Source organism: Phalaenopsis equestris, unplaced genomic scaffold, assembly GCF_001263595.1.
Source record: "Phalaenopsis equestris unplaced genomic scaffold, ASM126359v1 Scaffold000002, whole genome shotgun sequence".
Taxonomy (NCBI): Eukaryota; Viridiplantae; Streptophyta; class Magnoliopsida; order Asparagales; family Orchidaceae; genus Phalaenopsis; species Phalaenopsis equestris.
Genome location: NW_018164444.1, coordinates 15,974,426 through 15,999,182, shown reverse-complemented (window position 1 = coordinate 15,999,182; position 24,757 = coordinate 15,974,426). Strand labels below are relative to the sequence as shown.

Here is a 24,757-nt window from a genome sequence, read left to right as displayed (position 1 = left end):
GGAGGAGTTTTCACTTCTTTTCTCAGAGAGATAGTTAAGTGTTTCATTTTACATTGTCTTGTATTAGTTGTAAACTCATTTTTAATGAATTTGATTTATTATAAGATGATGACTTGTAGTGTTTACTTGATGCACCGTGAGTAGATCCTTTTACCTTTCTCTTTTCATGAATTAGTAATATGTGTAGGATATTTGGTTATATTTAGAATAATCTGATATTACTTGAATGATACGTATACTTGAGTGAAAATCCTAGTGCGTAGTGCTTCATTGTTATTAAACTCGAGTTCTAAAATTTAAATACCTATTTAAGATTTCAAATACTTCATCTATAGGCACAAGGTTAGACCAGACGTCGAACAACTGGAATGGAGAATTAGTGCCTCATGTTGAAGAGTATATTTGTGACATTACAACAAGTAAACAGTCATTCGTCGTTAGACCTTTAACATCAACAAAGACTGAGGTTGAAGCCACACATGAATAACAAGAAATTGATAACGAAAAGATGGAATGTAGTTGTCGAATTTGGCAGTTAACTGGTTTACCCTGAATCCATACAGTAGCAGTCATTGGATCTAAACAACATATGGTATGAAACACTTAAAATTGATGAGTGTTACCTACTGAGGAGGTGATTATGTGCTAAAATGTAAAATTATATTAATTTATTCTATTACTTAGCTAAAATTTTTTAACTGATAAAAAATGGCTTATGAAGGTGCAATAACAACACTCCTGAGGAAAGACCAATGGAATTTTGTTAATGATGATGTGCAGGTCGGGGTTCCAAATTCATTAAGGCCACGAGTTAGACCACTGAAACAGAGGTTTAAACACTTTCTTGAAAGCACATCAAAGATAGCTAAATCTACTCATAAATGCAGTCATTGCGGAGAACGAGGTCACGATAGGCGTACCTGCAAGAACCCACTACACTCACAAACTTCAAATGTTGAGCAAGGCGTTAACTCTGAATCTAATGCAGGTGCTGAATGGATGGCTCAGGCTAAGCTTCCAATAAGGTGAAGATAGTAGCTCAAGAGAGATGACATATTTACTAGATTTAGATTATTACTTTTGATTCTACTCATTTATACACAACTATAATCACAGTTATTTTGTGCTAACCTGCTGTCACACATAGATTAAAGCTTTTTTTGTTAATTTAATACATTTATTAGGCAGATTATTTTATTTCCAACTCTTTCATGTTGCAACTTTGTATTTTTCATCTATGGGGATAGATTTTTGGGCTAAAGCTGAAGTTCAAAAGTTGGTTTGTTTTTTCATGTGCCAAATATTACTCCCTTCAAATGTAAAAAAGAAAAATTTAATTTGCTTATGTATGTTGTATGTTGGTTGTTTGTATTTATTTGACTTTCAAGCATACAAGAGTAATAAACATGCTGTGTCAGTTAACTGTGGATGTCGACCCTCCACTATATGATTTTATCAAGATATGATCTTTATGGCACAGATTTGTTCTTTATGTTACTTTATTGATATGCCCACCCTTAATTGTGGATGTCGACCCTTCACTGCCCACCCTTCTATAATTAGTATTAAAGCAAACTAATTATCTGCAAACATATTTGACTTTTCTATAGTTCGTGCGCAGGAGTCCTAAGCTCCTTATGGAATTACTCCTGCTGAGGTATTAAACTTCCTTTTTCTTAAAATATTTTAAAGTTTGAGATTGTTTAGTTTTTCTTTTATTCTAACAAATGCAGTATGGAGTCTTCTTCAGCTGATGGGGTCAGCTGATGCAAATGATATAAGTAGACTGCTTGCTGATTTTTTTTCAAGGGTCTGTTTCTAAGTTTTGATTAATATACAAGTGAGCGAGTTCTTCATTGTAGTTGACCTTGTCGCTTCTGCTCTTAATTTGAGAACTAATTCTTTACTGGCATGTAGGCTCAGTAACTCAAAGCAAGAGAGCAGCAGCAATAACTGAAGATGCAAGAATTTCAGTTCATGCGGGTTCTCGTCCAAGAGAGAGGATGAGAGGAAGCAACATTTCTGCTGTTGTTTTGTTTTGTTTTTTTTTTTTTTTTTGGTAATTGCTATGATTTTTCCTTCTTATAAGGGTGGTTATTTATGTAATGATCTTGTAATGATAAATGATGTTTTTGGCCTGGATGAAATGGTTGTTCTAATAGAGAGAAAACTTGCTTTATAAGTTTGGTCATGTGCAAGATAATATTTATTATTTCCAAACTTGTACAACTGAACCTTTATACATCCTTTAATTCTTTGATGCACAAATTTGAAAAGCAAAGAAAATTAACTTTTAAAAAGAAAAGTAAACCTTTAAAGGCATAAGAAAGGTGGCATGTATTTAAAAATTGAGGTTTAGATTTCAGATTTGTAAATACATAGGAATTGAGAGGTATGTATGTGAAGCAAGCTTCCATATTTCACTAAAACACAAAGATACTCTACTACCACACAACTGTTACATTAAGCTAGTAAAAGAATAAAATAAAAACCGTTATGACCAAAATGAGAACTTTCACAGCTAAGGATGTGAGTGATGAAAAAGACAAACAGATCTAAATGAAATTAGGCCAAAAAACCAGAAAAAACTGCTTCTATAAGGAAATTTTCTTAAAGGGCTTGAGTTCTGCACAATTTTCTAAGCCAGGGAAGGTCATCATATTGTCAAGACTCATCTATATTAACTTTTCAGTGATAATAGTTAATATTACAAATCATGATAATATAAATTCATCAAGTTAAACAATTGTAATGCTTCGGTTCAATAAAATTGAGCCGGTCAGTTTCTTTAGAGAACACAAGACTAGATAAAATTATTGTGATGGCGAATATTTTGGCAGAACTCATCTTCAAAGAAACGAACTGAAAAAAATACTAATCCCTCTCACCCTACTTTAACTAAAAACATACATCCCCTTTCCAGCCCCTGACTTCTTAAAAAAAAGCAGAAAGAAACACACATTCTCTGTTTTTGCAGTTATAAATTGCTGAGGTTTGCTTGTATTTCTCCTCTTGATCATAAGATGGATAGGTACTCTCAATGGTAAATTAATGGAATTGGTTAATATTATGATTCATAGAATGATTAATATCTTATGTATTCAAAAAACTAAATGGGTTGGAGAAAAGGCTAAGGAGATTGATAACTTAGGTTTTAAACCTAGTTATTCTGATAAGAGTTGCACTAGAAATGGTGTGGTGTAATTATAGATAAGATTTGAAACATAATATTGTAAAAATTAATAGAGTTGGAGATAGAATTATAGCCCTTATGATTATCATTGATACTATGATTTTTAATATTATAAGTGCATATGCTCCTCAAGTAGGTTTAGATATGGGGTCTAAAGATAAATTCTGGAATGACTTAGAAGACTTAATACAAATAATACCTCTTGAAGAAAGAATTTTTATTGGAGGAGATATAAATGAACATGTAGGTAGTGGTAGAAGATTTCAAAAATATTCATGGTGGCTACGGTTTTCGAGTGACTAATGAAGAAGGCGGAGCCATTTTAGATTTTGCTTTAGCGTATGATCTTATTATTACTAATACTTCATTCAAGAATAAAGATGAACATCTTATTATTTGTATGAACTACTTCTAAATATGGATCTAATAAAACACAAATTAATTATTTTCTTATGAGAAGAAGAGATCATCAAGATTGTAAAGAATGTAAGGTCATTCCAAGTGAGGATTTAAGTACCCAATATCGTTTATTAGCTCTAGATTATAAGATGAAGAGTTGTAAAATAAAGAATACTATGACTCATTATCATAAAATTAGATGGGGGAACCTAAAAAACAGATAAAATTATTTTATGAGTAAAACTCAAGATTTCAAAATTTTGAATGTTCATGATGAAGCAAATACTATGTGAGATAAAATAACAAGCACTATTAAACAAGTAACAAAATATGTATTTTAAGATTCAAAAGAAAAAGTTTCTATAAATAAAAATAATTATAAAAATAATAATAATGTGAAAGAAAAGATAAAATATAAGAAGTTATGTTATAAAAATTGGTTCAAATGTAAAAGCTTAGAGAACTGGAAAAAATATCAAATGGCCCATAGGGAGTCTAAAAGAATAATCTGTGACGCTAAAAATTCTGCTTTTAATGATCTTTATAATAGATTAGATACTAATGAGGGTGAAAAATATATGTATAAACTAGCCAAACAAAGAGAAAAGAAAAGTAAAGATTTAACTCAAGTGATTGTATTAAAGATGAAAATAAAAATTTTTTTTTCTTAGAAAAAGATATTCAACATAGGCAGGTGACTTATTTTGATAAATTTTTTAATAAACTTCTGAAAATATGATCGACTTTAGTGATCTTAGAATCGTCATAGTAAAAAACGTTTCATTTTTACCATCGCATTGGTAAAAAAGAAGTTGAGGGGCTTTAAAAAACCCAAGGGTGAAAAGTTTGTAGGCCCTGATGATATCCCAATTGAAGTATGGAAATATTTAAGAGATTTGGGAGTTTCTTGGTTTACTAAACTCTTTAATACTATTTTAAAACTAAAAAGATGTCTGAGGAGTGGAGGAAGAGTATTTTGGCCCCCGTTTTTAAGAATAAAAGGGATGCATAAGAGTGTGTAAATTATAGAGAAATTAAGTTGATGTGTTATACTTTAAAATTATAGGAGAGAGTAATTCAACATAGGTTAAGACGTACTACAAAGATTTCTCATGATCAATTTGGATTTATGTCGGGCAGGTCTACCATGGAAGCTCTACATTTATTAGGAGAATCTACATTTGATTTTTATTGATTTAGAAAAATCTTACGATAAGGTTCCAAGAGATATCCTTTGGAGAGTTCTTGAGAAGAAATGTGTTGATATGACTTATATTCAAGTCCTTGATATGTATACTAGAGCTAATGTATACTAGAGCTATTAGTTGTGTTCGAACTGAAGGAGGATTGACCAAATATTTTCCTATTTCTGTTGGATTACATCTGGGATTGGCTTTAAACCCATATCTTTTTTTCTTTAGTTATGGATGGCCTTATTGGACATTTATAGGAGGATTTAACTTAGTGTATGCTTTTTGCTGATGGTATCCTGCTCGTGGATAAGACAAGACAAAAAGCCCAGAAACTTGAATTATGGAGGTCTACATTGGAGTCTAAAGTCCTTTATTTGAGTAGAACTAAAACTAAATACATGGAATGTAATTTTAGTAGTAGTAGCTCTAGTGATAGAAGTGTAACATTGGGTGATAAATTATTAAAAGGTGTGAACGATTTAGATATCTCGGGTCTGTTGTTCAAAGCGATGTTCAAAGCGATGGTGATATTAGCGATGGTGATATTGATGGGGATGTTAAAAGTAGAATTCAAGTTGGTTGGTTAAAGAATGCTTCAGGCCTTTTGTGCGACAGAAAACTACCGCTTAGACTAAAAGGAAAGTTTTATAAGACGGCGGTGAGACCTGCAATGCTCTATAGCGTTGAATGTTGGCCTTTTAAAGAGAAGCATAATACTAAGTTAAATGTTGCCGAGATGAGAATGATTAGGTGGATGAGTGGCTTTACACTTAGAGACAAAATGCGAAATAAATATATCTGTGATAGGGTTGGTGTAGCTCATGTGACGGACCAAAATAGAGAAAGTCGTCTTAGATGGTTTGGTCACATTAAGCGTCGAACATCTGATGATCTGATTTGGAGAGTAGATGTTTCAAATTCGACTTATGTTATGAAAGGAAGAGGTAGACCTAGGAAGTCTTGGGCTTATTGTATAAAAACATGATCTTAGTTTATTAGAACTAAATGAAAACATGACACTAAATAAGACGCAATGGAGGAAAAAGATATATGTAGCCGACCCCACGTAGTGGGATTAAGGCTTTGTTGTTGTTGTTTTTGTTGTTGTTGTTGATCATAATATGGATGGACTAAGCTTAAGACATAAGGTAAATCAAGGCATTCAAGCTCTGTCAAACATAAGAGGTACATCGGACCTCATAAACCAAAATAAATTTTAACCAATTATTAACCAAATGCATATACATCAGACCTCATAAACCACATCGCCAAAGCTTCTGAATATACTATTAAACTATAGCGAACATAATTCACATGCTTAAAAAAATATTCATTTACATCAGTCACTTACATTCATTTACATCAGTCACTTACATGCTTAAAAAAATATTCATTTACATCAGTCACTTACAAAATATTCATTTCTGATATAAACATTATGAACACTCAAGTTACTAGAACAATTATATACTTAGGACCACATAAATACAACAAAAAACTTACAACATAGTTCTACTAAAGGAGTTCAAATTTTTTGTCATACAGACAAACAAAGAGATACAACCCTGAACAAAAACATAACACATTTCTGATACACTTTAAATTACATCGTTTGTACTTTTTAATACACCAAAAGGATACCAATGAAAACAAACAACAATGCAGCTATAATTTTCAAAAGGAACTTTAAAACCTCATAATTTCCGTTCTTCATCACCTCGGTCGATTCCCTTTCAAAATCTTCTCGATCAAACTCTTCAACATCAATTTCATCTACCCGTATAAAATATTTACAGTCACGCATTGAAAGATTTCCTGGACATCTGTAAAATCTTCTTCCACGACAGTCTTTTATGGCTGGCGAACACCACACATTGTTGATCACAGTAACAATAAGTTTTACGTAGTCCAATACCTCTCAAGCTTGAACCTTGACATGAAATCATCTTTTGCAACAAAACTATAATAAGGTTATGACTAGCCACCACAAATTTCATTAAAAAGGATATGAACTTATCCAAATTGCTTTCAAGGAGTGAGAATAAAGTTTGATTTTTGCCGCTTCAGATTACTATCCATTAGAGATCACTTATTATAAAATCCCCAATTTATGCAATGCTACCAAATTTTAGCCAGGAGGATCATATTTAATCAGCAACAAAGTATAGAAAAGTTTCAGTCAGGTAGCACATAACGCTTGAGAAATAGACAACTGTGTTTATAAATGTAAGAAGGTTGGTTTAGGTTTTAGATTTGTAAGTATATAGGAATTGGGTGTTATATATGTAAATGTCCAATCTATTTTGTGATATTTCCAGTTCAAACTTCAAACATCAAATTACACAAACATCAAATAAAACAAATAATTATTTTCCTCTCAGCAAACTACTGGTACTCGTAGAAGCAGTATCTTGCATTCTTCCATCTATTACAGTCGACAGGTACAAAACCACACAACCATCAAAATTCATCATATCCGATCAATTAAATTTTTTGTTTTTGTTTTTTTGCACTGTTAAGGCTTTACATACATTCATGATACATTGTCACAGCTTACAAACTAAGACAGGAGTAAACCAACCTAATGCCAAGTAAAAAATATGCATATGAGGCATCCATATGAAAAAGCTCGTCGCCTACACCTATACAAGCTAGAAAAGGAAGTCAAGAACCCACAAGGCACACTGATTACATTCGAAGAATAAAGGGCGAGGTGAACGTAACTGGCGTTGGCCGAAGCTGTGTTGCCGTCGTTGTCTTTAACTCGGGAAGGAAAGGGATCGGGAAGTAGAAGAGCTCGAACAGGCGGGATAAGCACGGGACGAGACGAAGGGGAACACGGCAAATGGGGGAAGAGACGGAGTGATAAAAAGATTGAGAAGTTAGTTTTAGGGTGGTTGTTTTGTAAATAGCAAATGTTAGATATTAGATAGGTAAACAGACATGTTTTAACTGTTTCTAAGGTAAAAACCTCAATATTTTTGTGCCAAATACGGCCCAAAAGTCTCCATCTCTCTACTATTTTCCTCTCATTTGCCTTTTCCTTTGCTTTTCTAGTTCATTCCGTCTGCAATCTTCGACCTCCGAAGTCGGTTCTTGTAATTCTGCATTCCAGTTGAATTGGAATTATATTACAGGTGCGAATCCACCTTGTGCGAATCCACCTTTGATCTGATCTCTCTCTCTCTCTCTCTAGTGTTCTTCACCTAGGAATCAATCTTTCTCCTTCTAATCATGAATCCGTATTCTTATATCTTTTCAGTTCGATTCGACAATTGGTCTGCTCATTAACGTTAAACTTCCCGAAAGCTTGCTCCTTGCTGCTATTAACCCTCAAACCGCCCATGCCAAGTAGAAACGGTGTATAACCCTCGATCGAAGAATTCCCAGGCTGAGTCAAAATAGAGAGAGAGGATATGGAGAAGTACGAGTTGGTGAAGGACCTTGGGTTTGGTAACTTCGGAGTGGCGAGGCTGATGCGGAACAAAGAGACAAAGGAGCTTGTCGCTATGAAGTATATCCCAAGAGGCAAGAAGGTAAGGATGCGAAAATGAAACCTTAATTTATTTTTTTTTCTTCAATGTAGGAGTCTAATGCGAACTTTTTATTCTTCTATGTTCTGTCCAAGATTGACGAGAATGTGGCAAGGGAGATCATCAACCACCGCTCTCTCCGGCATCCCAACATCATCCGTTTCAAGGAGGTAGAATCCATATTTCAGCGGCTAATTTACGTCTTCTTTGTTTGGATTGGAGGAAAGGGAAGGAAATTAAATGAAATTCCAACAATTTGTTGATTGATTATTAAATCGGCAGCCATTGATTTCAGCTTTTCAACAATTGTTTTCCATTTCCTCACACCAACATTCTCGGCATCCAAACTGGCCTATGGTTTTTGTTGGGTGGTGCTCCAGTGTCTCTACGTCTTCTAAAATTGTGTAGATTTTTGTTGTTTGGTAGGTTGCGCTGACACCCACGCACCTTGTGATAATAATGGAGTATGCTGCCGGCGGCGAGCTCTTCGAGAGGATCTGCAGTGCTGGAAGATTCAGCGAAGATGAAGTACTTTCTGCACTATTTAAATTCCCCAAAGAAAAGCTCCTACCTCCAAGTTTTGTCTATCTATTTATTCACTTTAGAAGCACCACAAAATGAAGACATAAGTAGATTATGGTTAAAAAAAAATTAAAAATGAAAAGAAAATGATATATCTAAGAAAACATGAATAGAAGATGTTCACAACCCTTTGCGAAGAATAATGTTATTGTAAAATTGATGCGAAATCATATGGATAGAATTAGTAATGATGTTGATTCGTTCATTATTTCTATATAACTATGCAGGCTAGATATTTTTTCCAACAACTCATATCTGGCGTCAGCTATTGCCACTTCATGGTAAATTGTCCACTTAAAAGGCTGATTTTTTGTTATAATTTTTTAATTTGATAACAATGTTAGTTGGTTTTTCGTAGCAAATATGCCACCGTGATCTAAAGTTGGAGAACACTCTTCTGGATGGAAAACCTGCACCGCGGCTCAAAATCTGCGACTTTGGCTACTCTAAGGTTTAATTTTTATTCTAATTTTTAGATTTCTTTACTGGAATTTTCATCAATTTGATATCAACTTTTCCTAAATTTGACCAATATTTTCTTTGAGCAGTCGTTGCTGCATCACTCGAGGCCGAAGTCAACTGTTGGCACACCAGCATACATTGCACCGGAGCTTTTTTCTCGCCGAGAGTATGACGGGAAGGTGAGTAAAAATCTTTTTTATTCTTTTTGTAATTTTGATTTGGGACATTTGAACTCCACTCAATCAAAATGAAGTTATGGTTTTTGGATCCACTTAAGGGCTGGCACATAGGTTTTGCCCATGGATTTGTGGCATGAGTAATCAGTTCTAGTTTTCATTGCTGTTATGATGGTTGATTGTCTAATTCCTCTGTTGCGGAACCAATGGTATTTTTGCTATATCCTTCCATTTTTTGTTTTTTACCCTTTGCAACCTCTTTAGAAAAGTGAATTCTTTTACTGATTATGGCAAGATGGTTATTGATGTGGTGAAAAAAAAAATTTCTCTTACTAATATTTATAGAGATGATTTATTTTTGAAACTTGTTAGGTGATGAATGATTGTCCTTTTTATTTGGGCATAGATTCTTGACATTTGGTTTTCTGATGAATATTTTTCTCTACCATGTTTAGTAGTGTCTACATTAAAAATGTGTCAATAAGTGTTTTGCATTTATAAAATTGGATTCGGGTAATGTTCTTCAATCTTAGTCATCAAATTCATTTTGAATGGTTATGATTATTTCTTCCACTAAATCAAAGTGGTTTTATCATTATTTTTTCCTTTAAATCAGAGTGGTTTCATTAAGAGGATTCTTGTACTATAAAATCAGTTAATGGATACCACTTTCATAAAAATGTAGCAAACAATTTCTCATATTAATTGTTAAATATCATGCTATGGTTGTTGGTTGTCCTTCTTTGAACTGACGCACAAATTGAATCAATTCCTATGATTATTTTCTTGGTTTATACCCAATGTTGATTATATTGCTCCTTGATTAACTGGAAATACATTTTTCCTGAAAATTTGTTTTTAGTTAGTTCTTCCTTTACCTTTATGTTCCAACTTTTTTCTTATCCACTTTTATTGTTTGAAATGGAAACATGAATAATCTCAAACCTTTTCATGAATACATTTTTTGACAGAATTTTCAAAGGTTATTATGGCATGTCATTGTTAAATGAGCTCTTGCATTTGATCCTTCGCCTTATCTTAAAGTGGTAAATGTTGGTTTAGTTCTCTTATTTTGAAAAGGTTAGTTGAGGCTAAGCTCCATTTGACTATGCCAAGCTTGTTGGACCAAAGTAAAATTTAATATTCAGGCTAACAGGAACTCAGATTGTTGGGTTTATGTTTTTGATTGAATACCTAAAGTTTCAGGTAATCTGATTCACTATCTTTTTCTCATACAATCTGACCTCAATATTTCAATTACTTTTTCGATTTCAACCTGTAATCATGCATGTTATTTTTTTATCCACTAAGTTTGATGTATTTATGGATGATTTCTTTTGTTGCTGTAAAACCATTCTATGCATCTCATCAAAGCAGTCCACATGTCCAATAATAGGAATGGTTTGGTTGGCTTGTGAACCTTCTTCAATCAGATTCAGAGTGTGATTCATAATGGGCAAATACTACAACCACTCATAGATCAATCTTGTATCATAAAATATCAGTTATTTTTTAACTTGTCTGTTAGATGGAGGAAAATTTATGAATGGCTTGAAGATCATTGTTTGGTTTTCTTCTTGTCATGGTTGGAACAAGGCTGCCATAAAATTCCCTCGAACTCTAAAAGATTTTATCTTTTTGTTCTAATTATGTGATTGTTGCAGCTTACTCTGACCACTCAATAGGTGCTACGTTACTACTTGTTATACAGAGTATCGACCACATTGCTAATATTCTTTGCATCACTATTGCATCTTTATACTAAGATTCTACTTTGAATAATCAATTCATCCACCAATCACCTGATCATCTAATATTTTCTGTCTTGCGTGTGGGTTGATCTCACTTTTGTGAGGATTCATTTCACTCATCTAGACAGAACCCTAAACTAGGGTTAAAATTGAATCTCACCATTGCAAGCTCAAGCCCCAACCCTTTCGCTGAATGGGTTTAGGGTTTTGGCTAGGTAACTACCTAAATTAACTATCAGGGGTAAGACATACCCTAAACCACTTAAATCAACTTGGAAACCCTAGAGTCTACTATGACCATCAAATTCACCCTAGGAGAAGGGGGCCTATCCAAATTGACTCCTGGTTTCACCATTAGCTTCCCAAACCCTACCAAATCCTAAATTCAGACCAAAATCCTAATTTGTCCTTTTGAACCTTAAAAAAGATATAACTTTAGGATGGTCAATTCAATCAAACCTAATTCTAATTTGACCACCATATTGTCAACATATGACCATTTGATCAACTTGACCAACCTAGTCAACCCATTGGTCAACATGGTCAACACTAAACCATATGACCAATCAATTGATGCTGTGGTCAACCCAAACACCATATGGTCAACAATGGGTCATATGATCAACTTGACCATTTTGGTCATCCCACTGGTCAACATGTCCAACCCTACACCATATGACCAATCTTTGACCCTATGATCAGCTTTTACCCTTATATGGTCATCATGATCGTTTTGGTCAACCTATCATTATGTGGTCAACGTTTTAGCCACATGGTCAATTTTTTATTATTAATTAATTAAATTAATTAATGAAAAAAGGAAGTTTTAAATATCCATTGGGCTTTAAATTAGCGTTAGATTTTAAATCCAAGCCCATAGTCCAAGTCTTAAATTCAAGCCCATAGCCCATGGCCCAACCTTAAATGGGTCACCCATGACCTAGACCAACCCATCAGGCCATTAAATGGCTCATATTCACATGAGACCAAAAAACAAACTAAAATAAGGGAAAGGAGACAAATGAAGTTATGCCAACCTACCCTTCCTCATACTTGGCACCCTAGTCCAAGTAACCCAAGTCTCTTCATGCTTGGGTTAAGGAGAACCTCTGCCAAGCCCAACCACCACACCTTCGCTTTTCCCCAATGCCCCAAAGCTATGAATTTTCCTCTCTTCCTCCGTTGGAGTCACCTTGGCCAAAACATCCAAAAGAGGGAATTCCCACTATGACTCCTCATGCTTCTGCAAACTCTCTGAGGAGTCATAACAACCTCCCAAGGCCAATCTTGGTAGGATTTCAAGCTCTCCATAGCCATTAAATGACAAACCCAAGAGCTTCAAGGAAGGAGAGCTCCCTAACCATCACCCAAATCCTCTGCCATTCAACATAAGAAACACTCCTTAGAACCTAGGCAACATAATCCCTCTGTCCTTAACTCACTATATACACCCACAAACACTAATTTCTCTAACCAAAATCAGGCAATTTTTGAGTTTGACATGAACTTCATCAAACCTTGGATCTAAATATCCTAAAAGCTTCCCAAGATCCCCACGACACTTCTCCATTCAAAATTGAGACATCCCGAGTCCTCTAACCTACCACAAGACCAAACCGAGCCACCATTTCACCTAGTTCATACCTAGGCCTGATCTCAAATCAAATTGAGCTAAGGAGGAGCAGCGTAGAGTTAAAGCGATCGTGTCTGTCAAGCCCAATCGAGGCCACACCTCTTGGGATAAGGTATGTATCGAAAACCCTAAATTTTACCTCGGGTTTGGTCTTTTGTAAAACAAATGTTCATTTTATATTCAATTAACCATATGAATGTGATCTCCTTGGCTAGATGAAGCTTTAGAAACAAACTCCATACGATTTCATGGAAAATCGAGATTATATCCATCAACATGGAATGAGTTGGAAGAATTCAGGGAGGCAAGCAGCATAACGATAAACAAATCGGCGACTCCTCAACACCGACATCAGCAAACGAAAGGATCGGAGAATTGGCGACAGCGGCGACATTCTGACAGCAACAGTGTGATTATTTTATAGACTGCCACACGGATTACTATCCTATGCTCCAACCTCCCACATAATTATCTATTCTAAAACTTCCTAACAGTTATCCAATGCTTTTTAATATCTCATCTTTTTCTCAAGTGGTTACATGATAGAAAAATAAACTCAAATATCAATTATTTTGCAAAATTTTTATGAAATAGATTGAGTTTGGATATTGAGAGCTTTTGTTATTCTTCATATTGTTATTATTCTACTCTCACCTCTTCTCCAATCACAACTCTTTATACTTTTTCACTTCTCAGTATATTATTTCACAATATTCATTTTTCTTTGCTATTTGTGTTTTACTTCGGTGTTGTTAGGTAAAGGCCCTTCTGGCTTATTATTCAATAAATTAGTCAACAATCATAGTTGATTTCAATTTTTCGTATCTTTATAACTTGACTTAGTAATTGAGTTTTTACCTGCAACATTGCTTCTTAGAAAGATAATTTCTATTCTTTTTGGTTAATTATAGAGGTGAAATCCTAATGATAACTAGATCTAGGATTTGAAATGTTATTATTTTTATTGCTCTAGTTTTCTACAGGGTGGGTTAGTTGTTAGTTCAGCTGTGTTTCCTTATATTTTGATTATTATTCTAATTGACGTTAAGGTGATTTTTCTTGTCTGGGTTGTAAGTGTTTTACTTGGGATTGTTTAGCTTATTGGTTACTGAGTTCATTGAATTTTTTATATAATTTTATTGTTCCAGTTTTCCACATGGTGGGTTAGTTGTCAGTTCAACTTTGTTTCCTTATATTTTGATTATTCTTCTAATTGACGTTAAGGTGATTTTTCTAGTCTGGGTTGTAGGTGTTTTACTTAGATTGTTTAGCCTATTGGTTACCAAGTTCATTGACCATACATTAGAGAAACAAGACTCACATAATTGTTCATATAATTTCACTTTATAGCTTAAATGTGTGCTTGGATTTAAGCCTAAATTGTCTATTTTCGAGATTAATTCTTATAAAGTCACTAATAAGTATTATCATTCTTTCTAAGGTTTACTTGTTTAGAGAGTCATTGAAAATTATTTGTGGGAGTTTCAGTAAGGGCGTATGCCTTATCAAAGAGTTTTGGCATAACTACAATATCCATAACCTATTTTAAAGAATTCATAAATCCATTATAAAAAGTTTAAATGATAAGCTCACTAGGTTGGATATGATGAGAACATGTTTTTAAGCAACTACTTAATCATCTCCCAAAGTTCATATATTGATCGTGTTCTATTTAGGTGAAAGAAGCTATGTTATTATTAAATTTAAACGTTTTACAACAACAACAACAAATCATTATCCCACTAAGTGAGATCGGCTACGTGAATCCTTTTTCTTCATTTTGTTTTATTGAGTTATATTTTCATTTAATGCTAATAAATTAAGATAATTCTTTATACATGTCCGTCTTTTTAGGTCTACATCTACCTTTCTGAACATAAGTCAAATCTAAAACATTCACTCTCTTAACAGGTTTACCAGATGGTCAACGTTTAATATGACCAAACCATCTAAGGTGACCTCTAATCTTGTATGCCGCTGGAGCTATTCAGACCCTTTCACAGATATATTTGGTTTGTATTGTCTCTAAGTGTAAACCACTTATCCACCTTAACATTATCATCTCAGCAACACTTAATTTTATGCTTCTTTTATAGGCCAACAATGAACGCCATAAAGCATTGCAGGTCTCACCACCATCTCATAAAATTTTTTGTCTAAGTGGTATTTTTCTATTACACAATAGGGCTAATTTTTCTACTTTAATCATCCAACATGATTTCTACTAATAACATCTCCATCTATATCACCATTACTTTGAACAATAAACCCGAGATATCAAAAATGTTCACTCATTGTAAGGAATTGATCACTCATTGTTACAACCCTACCACTATATCTACTTTTACTAAAATTATATTTCATGTATTTCGTTTTAGATATACTCAAACGAAAGCCTTTAAACTCTAAAGTTGCCCTTCAAAGTTCAAAATTTTCTTGAATTATCTTATTATATTTACAAGAAGGATATCGTCAATGAAAAACTTACACTAAGGTACATCCTCTTGTAAATGTCCAATAAGAACATCCATAACTAAAGCTAAGATATATGGGCTTAATGCAAGAATCGATATAAGTACTTCTTTTGGAGCCTTATCATAAGTTTTCTAAATTAACAAAATCTATAAGTTGGTCCTCTTTGCTCTCAATGTACTTTTTCATTAAACCTCTCAATAAATGTATAACGTTTATGGTAGACTTGCCCGACATGTATCCAAACTTAAATTTAGTTGTTTTAAATAGAGAAAATATTTGGACTAGAAACTGTTGTGCGGATACGAAACGAGACATGTACAGGACACGACACGGGACACACTTTTGTTAATTTAGGCTCGCATGTCCTGCATGTGTTCTCTTTTTTTAATATTAATTAAATTGAATATTTCTATGTCATGTCAGACACATGTCGAAGCTATGTCCGTGTCCGATATGTTTTCGACACTGCACGGCTTTTTAATTAGAAATGTCGGTTCATCATAGTGTAGAACTTATATGCTTAGTCTAATGTGGTAATTGAACTTTTGGGTAATGAGTTAAACCATATTTTAGCCATGCTTTTCAAAGAAAATTAAATAATTTAAGTTTTATGCTATTATCAGAGACTATATTGTACGTAAATTTACATAAATATCTAAGAAATTAGCAATATGTAAATTAAAATCTTCTTCACCCTAAACTGTGAATTTTGGACCATTTGAATTATCAATGATTAAAGTTCAAATTATTTGTCTGGATGGTTGGTCTATCAATGCTTCAATATATTCCATTTATTAATCACTTGACAAAAGCTCTTTAAATGTCTTGATTGATCTTCCTCGTTTGGTTCTTTTTTCATGGTTTGAATTTTATTTTTAATCTTTTTTTTTAGTTCTCTTACAAATCTTTTTCTATTTTTAGATCAGATAGTACTAGATTTATAGTCTCCTCTACATATTACACATCACAATTAATGAAAAATGGACAAACAAAAAAGATGACAATTATACCAATATCACACTAGCTGAATAAAAATAATAACAATATTGGTGTTATGACGTTATCACTAGCAGTGCAGTGCTTATGATAAATTTTGTTGAGTAATAATTAAATAGTAAATTAAAATATAATTCAACTTGTGGTTATATACAACAATACATATTAAAAACCTTAAAATTGACAAGAACAACATATAATGCTAAATAAAGTTAACACACAAAAAGTTGAATTAAAAATAGGTCAACTTTGTCATGACCTAGCCCAGGGCTTGAAATTAATTAAGACGAAAAAAGATGGTAGAAAGATAGAAATAGATTCTCTGTTATTCTATTTTTATCTCTAACAATTTAATATACAAATATTCATAAAAGAACCACTAAAAAAATAATTAAATTAACAAGTAAATGTTTTTATTTTTCTGGTTGTTGTTCTCAACTCTTATACATTTTTGCTCCTCTTTTGTTCATCTTATTAAAAGCTTAAAACCCAAATAAAATATTTAAACATAATAAATTATCTAAAGATAATCTAGAAGTAATCACACTTCTAAACTACAGTATCCCAAAGAAAAGAAATCAATATACATGCTGGTCTTTCATATATTTATAAGAAATCTTAGAATATGCTAATCTTTCATATTTCTATAAAAATTGTTTGAATATACTAATACATGTATCAATGACTATTACTCAATGAAACTATTCTAATATTTTATTTATTTTTATATTAACTTTACTTTTATTTTATACTCTTTATATACACATGTGTATCTCTGAGGATCACTGTCAAAAAAAACCTAGCACACTCCTGACCGATATTTTTTCGTTGACACATCGGTTAGTGATCTAAATATCACAATTATCTGAGGTAAAAATGTCGTTACCTGCTTCAGTTTGATATTCTCCTGTTAGCATATCGATTAACTATCTAAACATTACAATTGTTTGAGACAAGCTCTGTCTACTTGCCCCTGACCATTATTCTCCCATCAACACACACAGTTGTTGGTGATCTAAACATCTAAATTGTCTTAGGTGGGTACACTTGAGTCCCCTGCCTGTATCATTACCTGGTGAACTCCTCTTAATATACACATACAAGCATTCATAAACAAGCTATTTCATTCTTTCAAACATATATTACATGACATCTTCATTTATCTACTAACATGCATACTTATTCTGCTGTTTAAATATTCATCATACTATTTCTCATATCATTCATATCTTTCATATCATTCGCATCTCTTATCTCATGTACATCCCTTACATCATGCTTATCTTTCCTATCATGAACATCTTTTTCTATCGTGTTTGTTATGATTATCTTTCGTATCATGTCTATCTTGAATATCATGTATGCCATACATAAGATGCATCTCATTCATATCTTTCATGTATATTTTATATATATTTTCTGTCATGTATATTTTTTCTATCTAACAATATGAAAAATCAATTGTCATATAAATTTAATTGAACTAAAGCATACATGTAATCAACATATATTTTGAAATAAATAAGATTATAAGAATTTAAAAACATAATTAGTCACCTCAGTTGTTACGCTAGATTCTCAATCTTCAGTAACTAGCTGGGCATTTGTGATAGCCTTTATGTTGATATTAATAACTCGAAATTGACTAAGCAGCCCTACGACGAGTTTCTACATGCTCGCTTCGAGCTCGTTGGCTGGCGTAAATAACATGGAATTTGTAATTATCTAAGATTTCATAACATCATGACTCATAAAGTGATTTAACCCAAAACATAACGTTCTTACCTCAAATTGGTTTCTTGGCATAACCAACCTTCTTCAAACCTGTCAAATCTTCTTCTCTCTTCTTCTTATCAACTTATTTCTCTCTTATATTTGTTGATTTCTAACTAAAGACCCTTACGGAAGTTCACAAACCAATTTTGTCACTTTTGACACAACGTCATCTCCGCTGCGGATACCAAGAACGAAAAGGATGCATAATTTGTGGAAAATCTCAAAATGGAAGTGTAATGAAGGAAATGAATGTCTCAAATAACGAGAAAGGGTGTTTCATACTCACCAATTTCGTCTCCGAAGCCTAAACCGCGAGGTGCGGCACTCAGTAGGCTACTCGCCTCCTCTATCCATGACTCTGCTACAATGCAAGGTTGTGTCTGCTGTCATGAGCGAACACTGAAGTCTGGGGAAGAGGAAGATTAGGAGAGGCTTAGTGGGATGAAACCGAGAGCAAGGAGAAGAATCATAGGCTCTGGAGAGGATCCCCCCCATTCAATGCATCCTAGAGCACTAAATATCATGTGGGTAGGTCGATGGGAACAATGAAGTAGGATTAGGGAGGGATTTTAATTAAAGTTTAATTAATTTAATTTACTCAATATCTTATAAATTTTATATCTCTCATTCCATTCATAATTTACATATAGTGTTGTATATTGAATTGATCGATTTAACGTGTAGAATTTTATAAAGTTACTTTCGTTGACATCCGAGAGATGCGAAATTAGGGGTATATTTTAACGTTGCCAAAAATTTTATCTGATTTCACAAAACTAATTATTACAAATTGATGAATATTAGCATCTAAGATGTACTTAAAGTATTTCTGGCAACATTATTGAAAAAGATATTCAATGCTTATGTCTTGAGGTGGGAAAAAATTTGCGTACGATAGATGTAGGCAGCGCTGCGTGCGATTTCTCGGTATACCGAGGGTATAACGGGTTATATCCGCGGTATAACCCTTGTAACCTCCATATAATCTTCTGTAACTTACTTGTAACCTACTATATATGATAATAGAAGCGCAAAACTTATTTGTATGTTACAATTAGGTTACACTAGGTTACATAGAAGTTACAAGGGGTTATTCTATATATGATAACAGAAGCGCAAAACTTATTTGTATGTTACAAGTAGGTTACACTAGGTTACATGGAAGTTACAAGGGGTTATAACCGGGTATAACCCCCTTATACCCTCCCTATAACCTCGAAATCGCACGCAACACTGCGTACGTCCATCGTACGCAAATTTTTTCCCTTGAGGTGGGCCTGAAATTGAGGGGCACAAAAAAAAGCGTTGAGATTTAAGCCCTAGAGCCACCAATCGTACGCCTTGAGGTTTTATACCTCATTGTTTGAGGCATCACTTTGATCAAGTTATAGAAAAAGGTATTTTGTATTGTATTATTAATCTATATTATATTATATTATATTATGTTATGCTATGATTAAGTTACATTAAACTCACAATCATAGATTTAAAAACCCAAAATCCAATTAATCTTGAGCTCAAACAACTTACTCCATAGTATACCTAACACCTAGGTGACTTAGAAGCTCAAGTTACAAAATTAGTTTTTTCTATATATATATATATATATATATATGATACAATACCTCAATAAAATCAAAAGGTAATTTAAGATGATTAATTGATTAAGTTATTAGTTTATTCTTTTTTCTTGAATTATAATAAATTTCAAATATTTTATTATTTAGACGATATAGTGAAGGTAAAATATTATAAAGTTGTAAATGAGTATAAATAGATGATAATACATATCATAATCATTTTGAAGATGATGAAAGCATAAATGAGGCCACTATGGATCTTGAACTCCATGAAATATTTAAATTTTAATTGAATGAATCCTAAAATCAAATTTTGAACTACTATTTTATATCAATATTTAATATTAAGATTTTAGATTTATATTTTTTAATGATATTAAGTTAAATCAACTTATCAATATGTTGTTGTATTTATGAATTTTTATTTTTAATTTTATTATTTTTTGTTTTTCTTAAGGCTTAAGATTCGATCAGCTTCAAGGCTTACGCCTTGCCTTGCTAAGGCAATACACCTTGGTCTCGATTTTACCTTTTTAAACATCTTCCACACCAAAATTTCATTGGTGCTTATGGTATATGCAGGTATACTGTCATTCAAATAATATATATTAAGTTATGATTTTCTCAACAATCATAAGGAATTAAATAGAATAAGTTAACCATCAATTCTCGTTTTATTCAACAAGTTTGATTTACAATTTTCCTCTAATCTAAATTTTTACAAATAAGACAGATTATTAAAATAGAGGAACACTCTTGATTTGTAAATTTTGTTCCCTAAATTTTCACACTAATATGAGTTAATTTAGAAATCATTATCAATCAAGAACAAAGATGTTTTCTAGTCTCCGTTGATAACATATAATACGTAATAACTTCTAATTCACTATATATCTATATGAAATATTAAGATTATTGTTTTTACTTTTCGCTTTTAAGATTACAAAATTTTAATGGATTTATATTTACATAATTTAAATCTTGTAACGTTACTCCTTATATTCGTTTAGGACTCTTCTGATATCTTTAAATCGCATTAAGTTTAAAATAAATAAATGGACATTCACATATTCAATTGAAATAAAGTAAAGTGGATAATTTATAAATGGACTTGAAATACCATTTCATGCAGAAAATTAAGTTATAAATACCACAAACATAAAGTTAAAACACTTAGTTCCTAGTCCTTTGCATCAAAATAATAAAAGTCCTTGACATTAATCTATTGAAAGTGAAGTACAAGTGAGATGAGAATGATAAAAATTCAGTTTTTTATTCTCGAATTATGTCTCTCTTTATCGCCCAACTACTTTTTTTAACATGTTTTTTCTTGTTTTTCATTTTACATGCACACTCATACATTAAGGTTGACATTCTAAATAGACACTCTACTCTTACTCTCTAAACCATAATAAACTCTAGCACATGTGCTCGTGGACATAATTACTCTTTGAAAAATGCTCAACTCTCAATCCCACTCTGAAAGTAAACTCAAACTATTTTGTAGGGGTTGTCGCATGGTGAGTGGTGGAGATTTTTTGCTGATGGGTTGGATATCTACCATAGATCAGAAGATTTCTTTTTAAATGATCGGGCACGCCTTTTAAAAAATAATATACTATCCTGAAAGATAAAAAATATTATCTCAAAATGAATCTAATTACTCGGATGAGGAAAATCTACAAGATTTGTGAGTCTACGGAACCAAGTGCTTTTTCCCAATTTTACGCGTGTAAGATGAGTTTATTTTTTTCTAGGGTCTAGTATCACTATGAGGTAAAGCTCTCGCAGTTAATCATATTTCAAAAATTGTTGCTCTCGAGAATACTCTTGATTAATATATTGGCTTATGTTATGCGTCATTATTTGATAAGTGTATGTGGGATTGATATTTAGAACTTATTTTTGATAGCCTTAGGGTTTGAAATAATTTATGTGAAATTTGAAGGGTTGTAACTGACAGTCCAATAAAGAGTATCATGAAAATGCCTAGGAAAAGGGTTAGTACTATGGGAAGAAGGCTTACCTTGGGGAGTGAAAACTGATAAATTTGTCTAGAAGGGTTTGATTTTTGGATTTCAAAAAATAGATTTGGTTTGAAAGAGCTTGATTTGGATTGTTTTGGTTGATTTTTGTTGAAAATAATTTGATTTAGATGACTCAATTGAGCTGAAAACTCGAGTTGGTTGGATTTAATTTTGTTTGACGGTTTATTTAGGGCTAATTTATTTTGATTGATTAGAGTTTGTTTTAATTTGTTGAGTTCGCTTGTCTGAAACGTGTTTGAAGTGTTTTTGAAGTTTGCTTGAAGATGCTTGATTTGGTTTGAGGTGTTTGAATTTGTTTGTTTATATGTTTGAAGTTTATTATAGTTATTTAAAATTTATTTTTAATGCTAATTAAAATTTTTTGGTTTGTTTAACATTCATTTAAAACTTCATTGGAGGTTGTTTCAGGTTTATTTGAGGTTTATTGAGGTGTTTAGAGTTTGCCTTGACATTATTTGATTTATTTTATAATTATTAAGGACTTACTTTAATTTGTTTTAAAGTCGTTAAAACTTGATTTTGAAATTATTTATAATTTGTTAATTTGTTAATGTTTTTAAATTTTAAAATTTGTTTATGCTTATTAAATTCTATTAAGGTTTGTTAAAATTTGATCAAAATTAAATTTAGTTAATTTAGTCAAGGTTTGTTAAAGTTGGTTAAAATTTATCAAATTGATTAAGGTTTGTTAAAGTTGTTAAAGTTAGATAAGTTTTTTTTGTTTGTTGGTTGAATTGGTTAAAGTTTGTTAAATTTGATATGAAAGATTTTAAAGTGAGTTTCTTCTTTTAGTTTTGTGAAATTTTAGTTAAAATTAAGGGTTTGAAGTTGAGAATTTAAATTTGAGAGTTTGAAGTTAAGGATTTGAAAGTTGAAGGCTTAGAATTGAGGGCTTCAATTTGCAAGGTGAGCACTTGAATTTGTTGTTTTGAAATTAGAGATTTTGATTATTTGAGGTTAGAAGTTTTAGATTTGATATTTGAAATTGTAGGTTTGGATTTCTCAAGTTTAACCCTCGACTAAGGGGAAGTATATGCTAGAAGGATTTCCAAATAGAAGTGAAGCCCTACCTAGAATAAACCTAGACTACAAAAGAGGCTAAATGGGTGGAATAACCTAATTTCTGGGAATAATGCCCCCGGTTAAGATGCCTCTGACTTTCATCGTCCTTGGTATATTAGGATCCTTAGATTATTAACTAGCTAAATAGTTAGAGGTCTCCACGGTTACCATAACGATGTCAAATGTAGATCCTCATATTAGGTGGTTTGAGGTGTCTTTGTCAGTAATTATGGGTTACTTCATCCTATGACACCCACATAATCAAAGGGGATAACGTTGTTTGTTCTATGTCCTGGTAAAGTTACCTAGTAAAGTAACCCAGACTCTTAGAGTATACTAGGACATATAGAACCCTTAAAGGCACCTAGTAAAGTAACCCAAACTCTTAGAGTATACTACTTAAGGGTGTGTGTGATCCCCGACTTTGTTTATAAGTTGGCTAACCTCGAGTTCATGGTTGATCTACTTAGTAGTGGTTTGCAATTGTTTAAGTTGGTAAATTTCTTTTCTTTTTTTTTTTTTTGGTTTGATATTTAATTCATCATTTATTTTGATCCATAGTTTGACAGTTATTATGAAATCAAAGTTTTTTAGGTTCAAATTTTGCATTTGGTTTTCTATCATAAGTGTTCTCCATTTGATTTCTCTCTCCTTAGTTTAAATTTAAGTGTTTGTTTTATTGTTCGGTGCTTTACTTGCACATTAGAAAATGTTACGTTCGAGCTTTCATATGTACACATTTTGCATACTCAAGTTTCTTTCACATGCTTACTTTTCAATTTTTTACACATATGAAAAAGAGAGTTTCATAAAATATTTGTCATACAATGTTTTTATTAGCATGTGAATGAATCTTAACATGGGAAGTGTGTATGCAAGAAATTGCTCAAGACTTATATGATTAATAAACAAGCTTGTAAATCACATGTTCCTGAGTCAAAACACATTTATTCATGAGTCACACCGATAAACATGTATATGTCTTGCATAAGGTAACATATTCATGAGGATTTGCAAAACTATATAATGTTGATAATTGGTGAGCTCTGAAAAATGTTTCAAATTTACTTCAAAATAATTTCTTTAGATTAGGCTCATTTGAGTTTTGCTTCTTAAAAGTTTATTTTAGATTAAAAAATTCTTTTACAAAGGTTTGGAGAATTTTATTTTAGTTTTATTTTGAATGAGTTTTGTTTAACTTTCATTTTGAAAAGCTTTTTTTAAGTTAAACTTTAAAAGAATTTGGTTTTTCTTCTGTTTGAAAAAGGTTTTGTTTAAATTTAAAGAAAAGGTGTTCTTTTCTAAGAAAAGAATTTGTTAAAATTTTATTTGAAGAGGTTTTAGAAAAAGCTTTATTTAAATTATTTAAATTTTTGGACAGGTTATGTTTGAAAAAGTTACAACTTTTATTTAAGAGAAAGTATTGTTAAATTTTCTCTTAAAAAAGGATTTGTTTATTCTAAGGAGTTTTTTATTGGTTTTATTTTGTTTTAAAGTTCTTTTAAAAAAATTAATGTTTTAAACTACTTAGAAATGCTATCTATATATTTTTATTCAGTTTTATTATTAGAAAATTTTATTTAAGTTTTAAAGAGGTTTTCCTCGAAAAGATTTCATTAAGTTGGATTTTTTGAAAATCCTTCTGAAAACAATATATATTTTTCTTTTAATTTTTTAAGTCATTTTTTCTTCTTTATTAAGAATTCTATTTATTAGTTTAAATTAAGTTTATATTGAGTTTAAACACACATAAGCTTACCTCACTTTATAAAAATTACTGTCTTTTTTTCTTTTTTTTTTTTATTTGGAGCTCACTCAAGCTTATATAAAGATAATTCATTTAGAATACATTTAAATTTATATATATATACATAGATATATATATATATATATATATG

General features: G+C 32.0%; 1 protein-coding gene and 1 long non-coding RNA gene across 3 annotated transcripts in view; both read left to right on the top strand.

The window, feature by feature from the left end:
* Positions 1–1,609: 1,609 nt before the first annotated feature.
* Positions 1,610–2,153, top strand: LOC110021814. The gene is made up of 3 exons (XR_002293707.1): positions 1,610–1,657; positions 1,751–1,840; positions 1,918–2,153. It is a non-coding gene; the product is annotated as an uncharacterized LOC110021814 (long non-coding RNA).
* Positions 2,154–7,641: 5,488 nt separating this feature from the next.
* Positions 7,642–24,757, top strand: part of LOC110018107 (serine/threonine-protein kinase SAPK7-like) — a 31,323-nt gene continuing 14,207 nt past the window's right edge. Inside the window, exons 1-8 of one of the 2 annotated variants that reach the window (XM_020715348.1) lie at positions 7,642–7,748; positions 7,843–7,922; positions 8,048–8,321; positions 8,414–8,488; positions 8,745–8,846; positions 9,128–9,181; positions 9,259–9,351; positions 9,449–9,541. In XM_020715348.1, coding sequence (XP_020571007.1) covers positions 8,202–8,321; positions 8,414–8,488; positions 8,745–8,846; positions 9,128–9,181; positions 9,259–9,351; positions 9,449–9,541 — 537 coding nt within the window. In that variant the 5' untranslated portion in view covers positions 7,642–7,748; positions 7,843–7,922; positions 8,048–8,201. Of the gene's footprint in view, positions 7,749–7,769; positions 7,923–8,047; positions 8,322–8,413; positions 8,489–8,744; positions 8,847–9,127; positions 9,182–9,258; positions 9,352–9,448; positions 9,542–24,757 lie in introns of those variants that run through there. The other variant, XM_020715347.1, reaches the window with a different exon arrangement.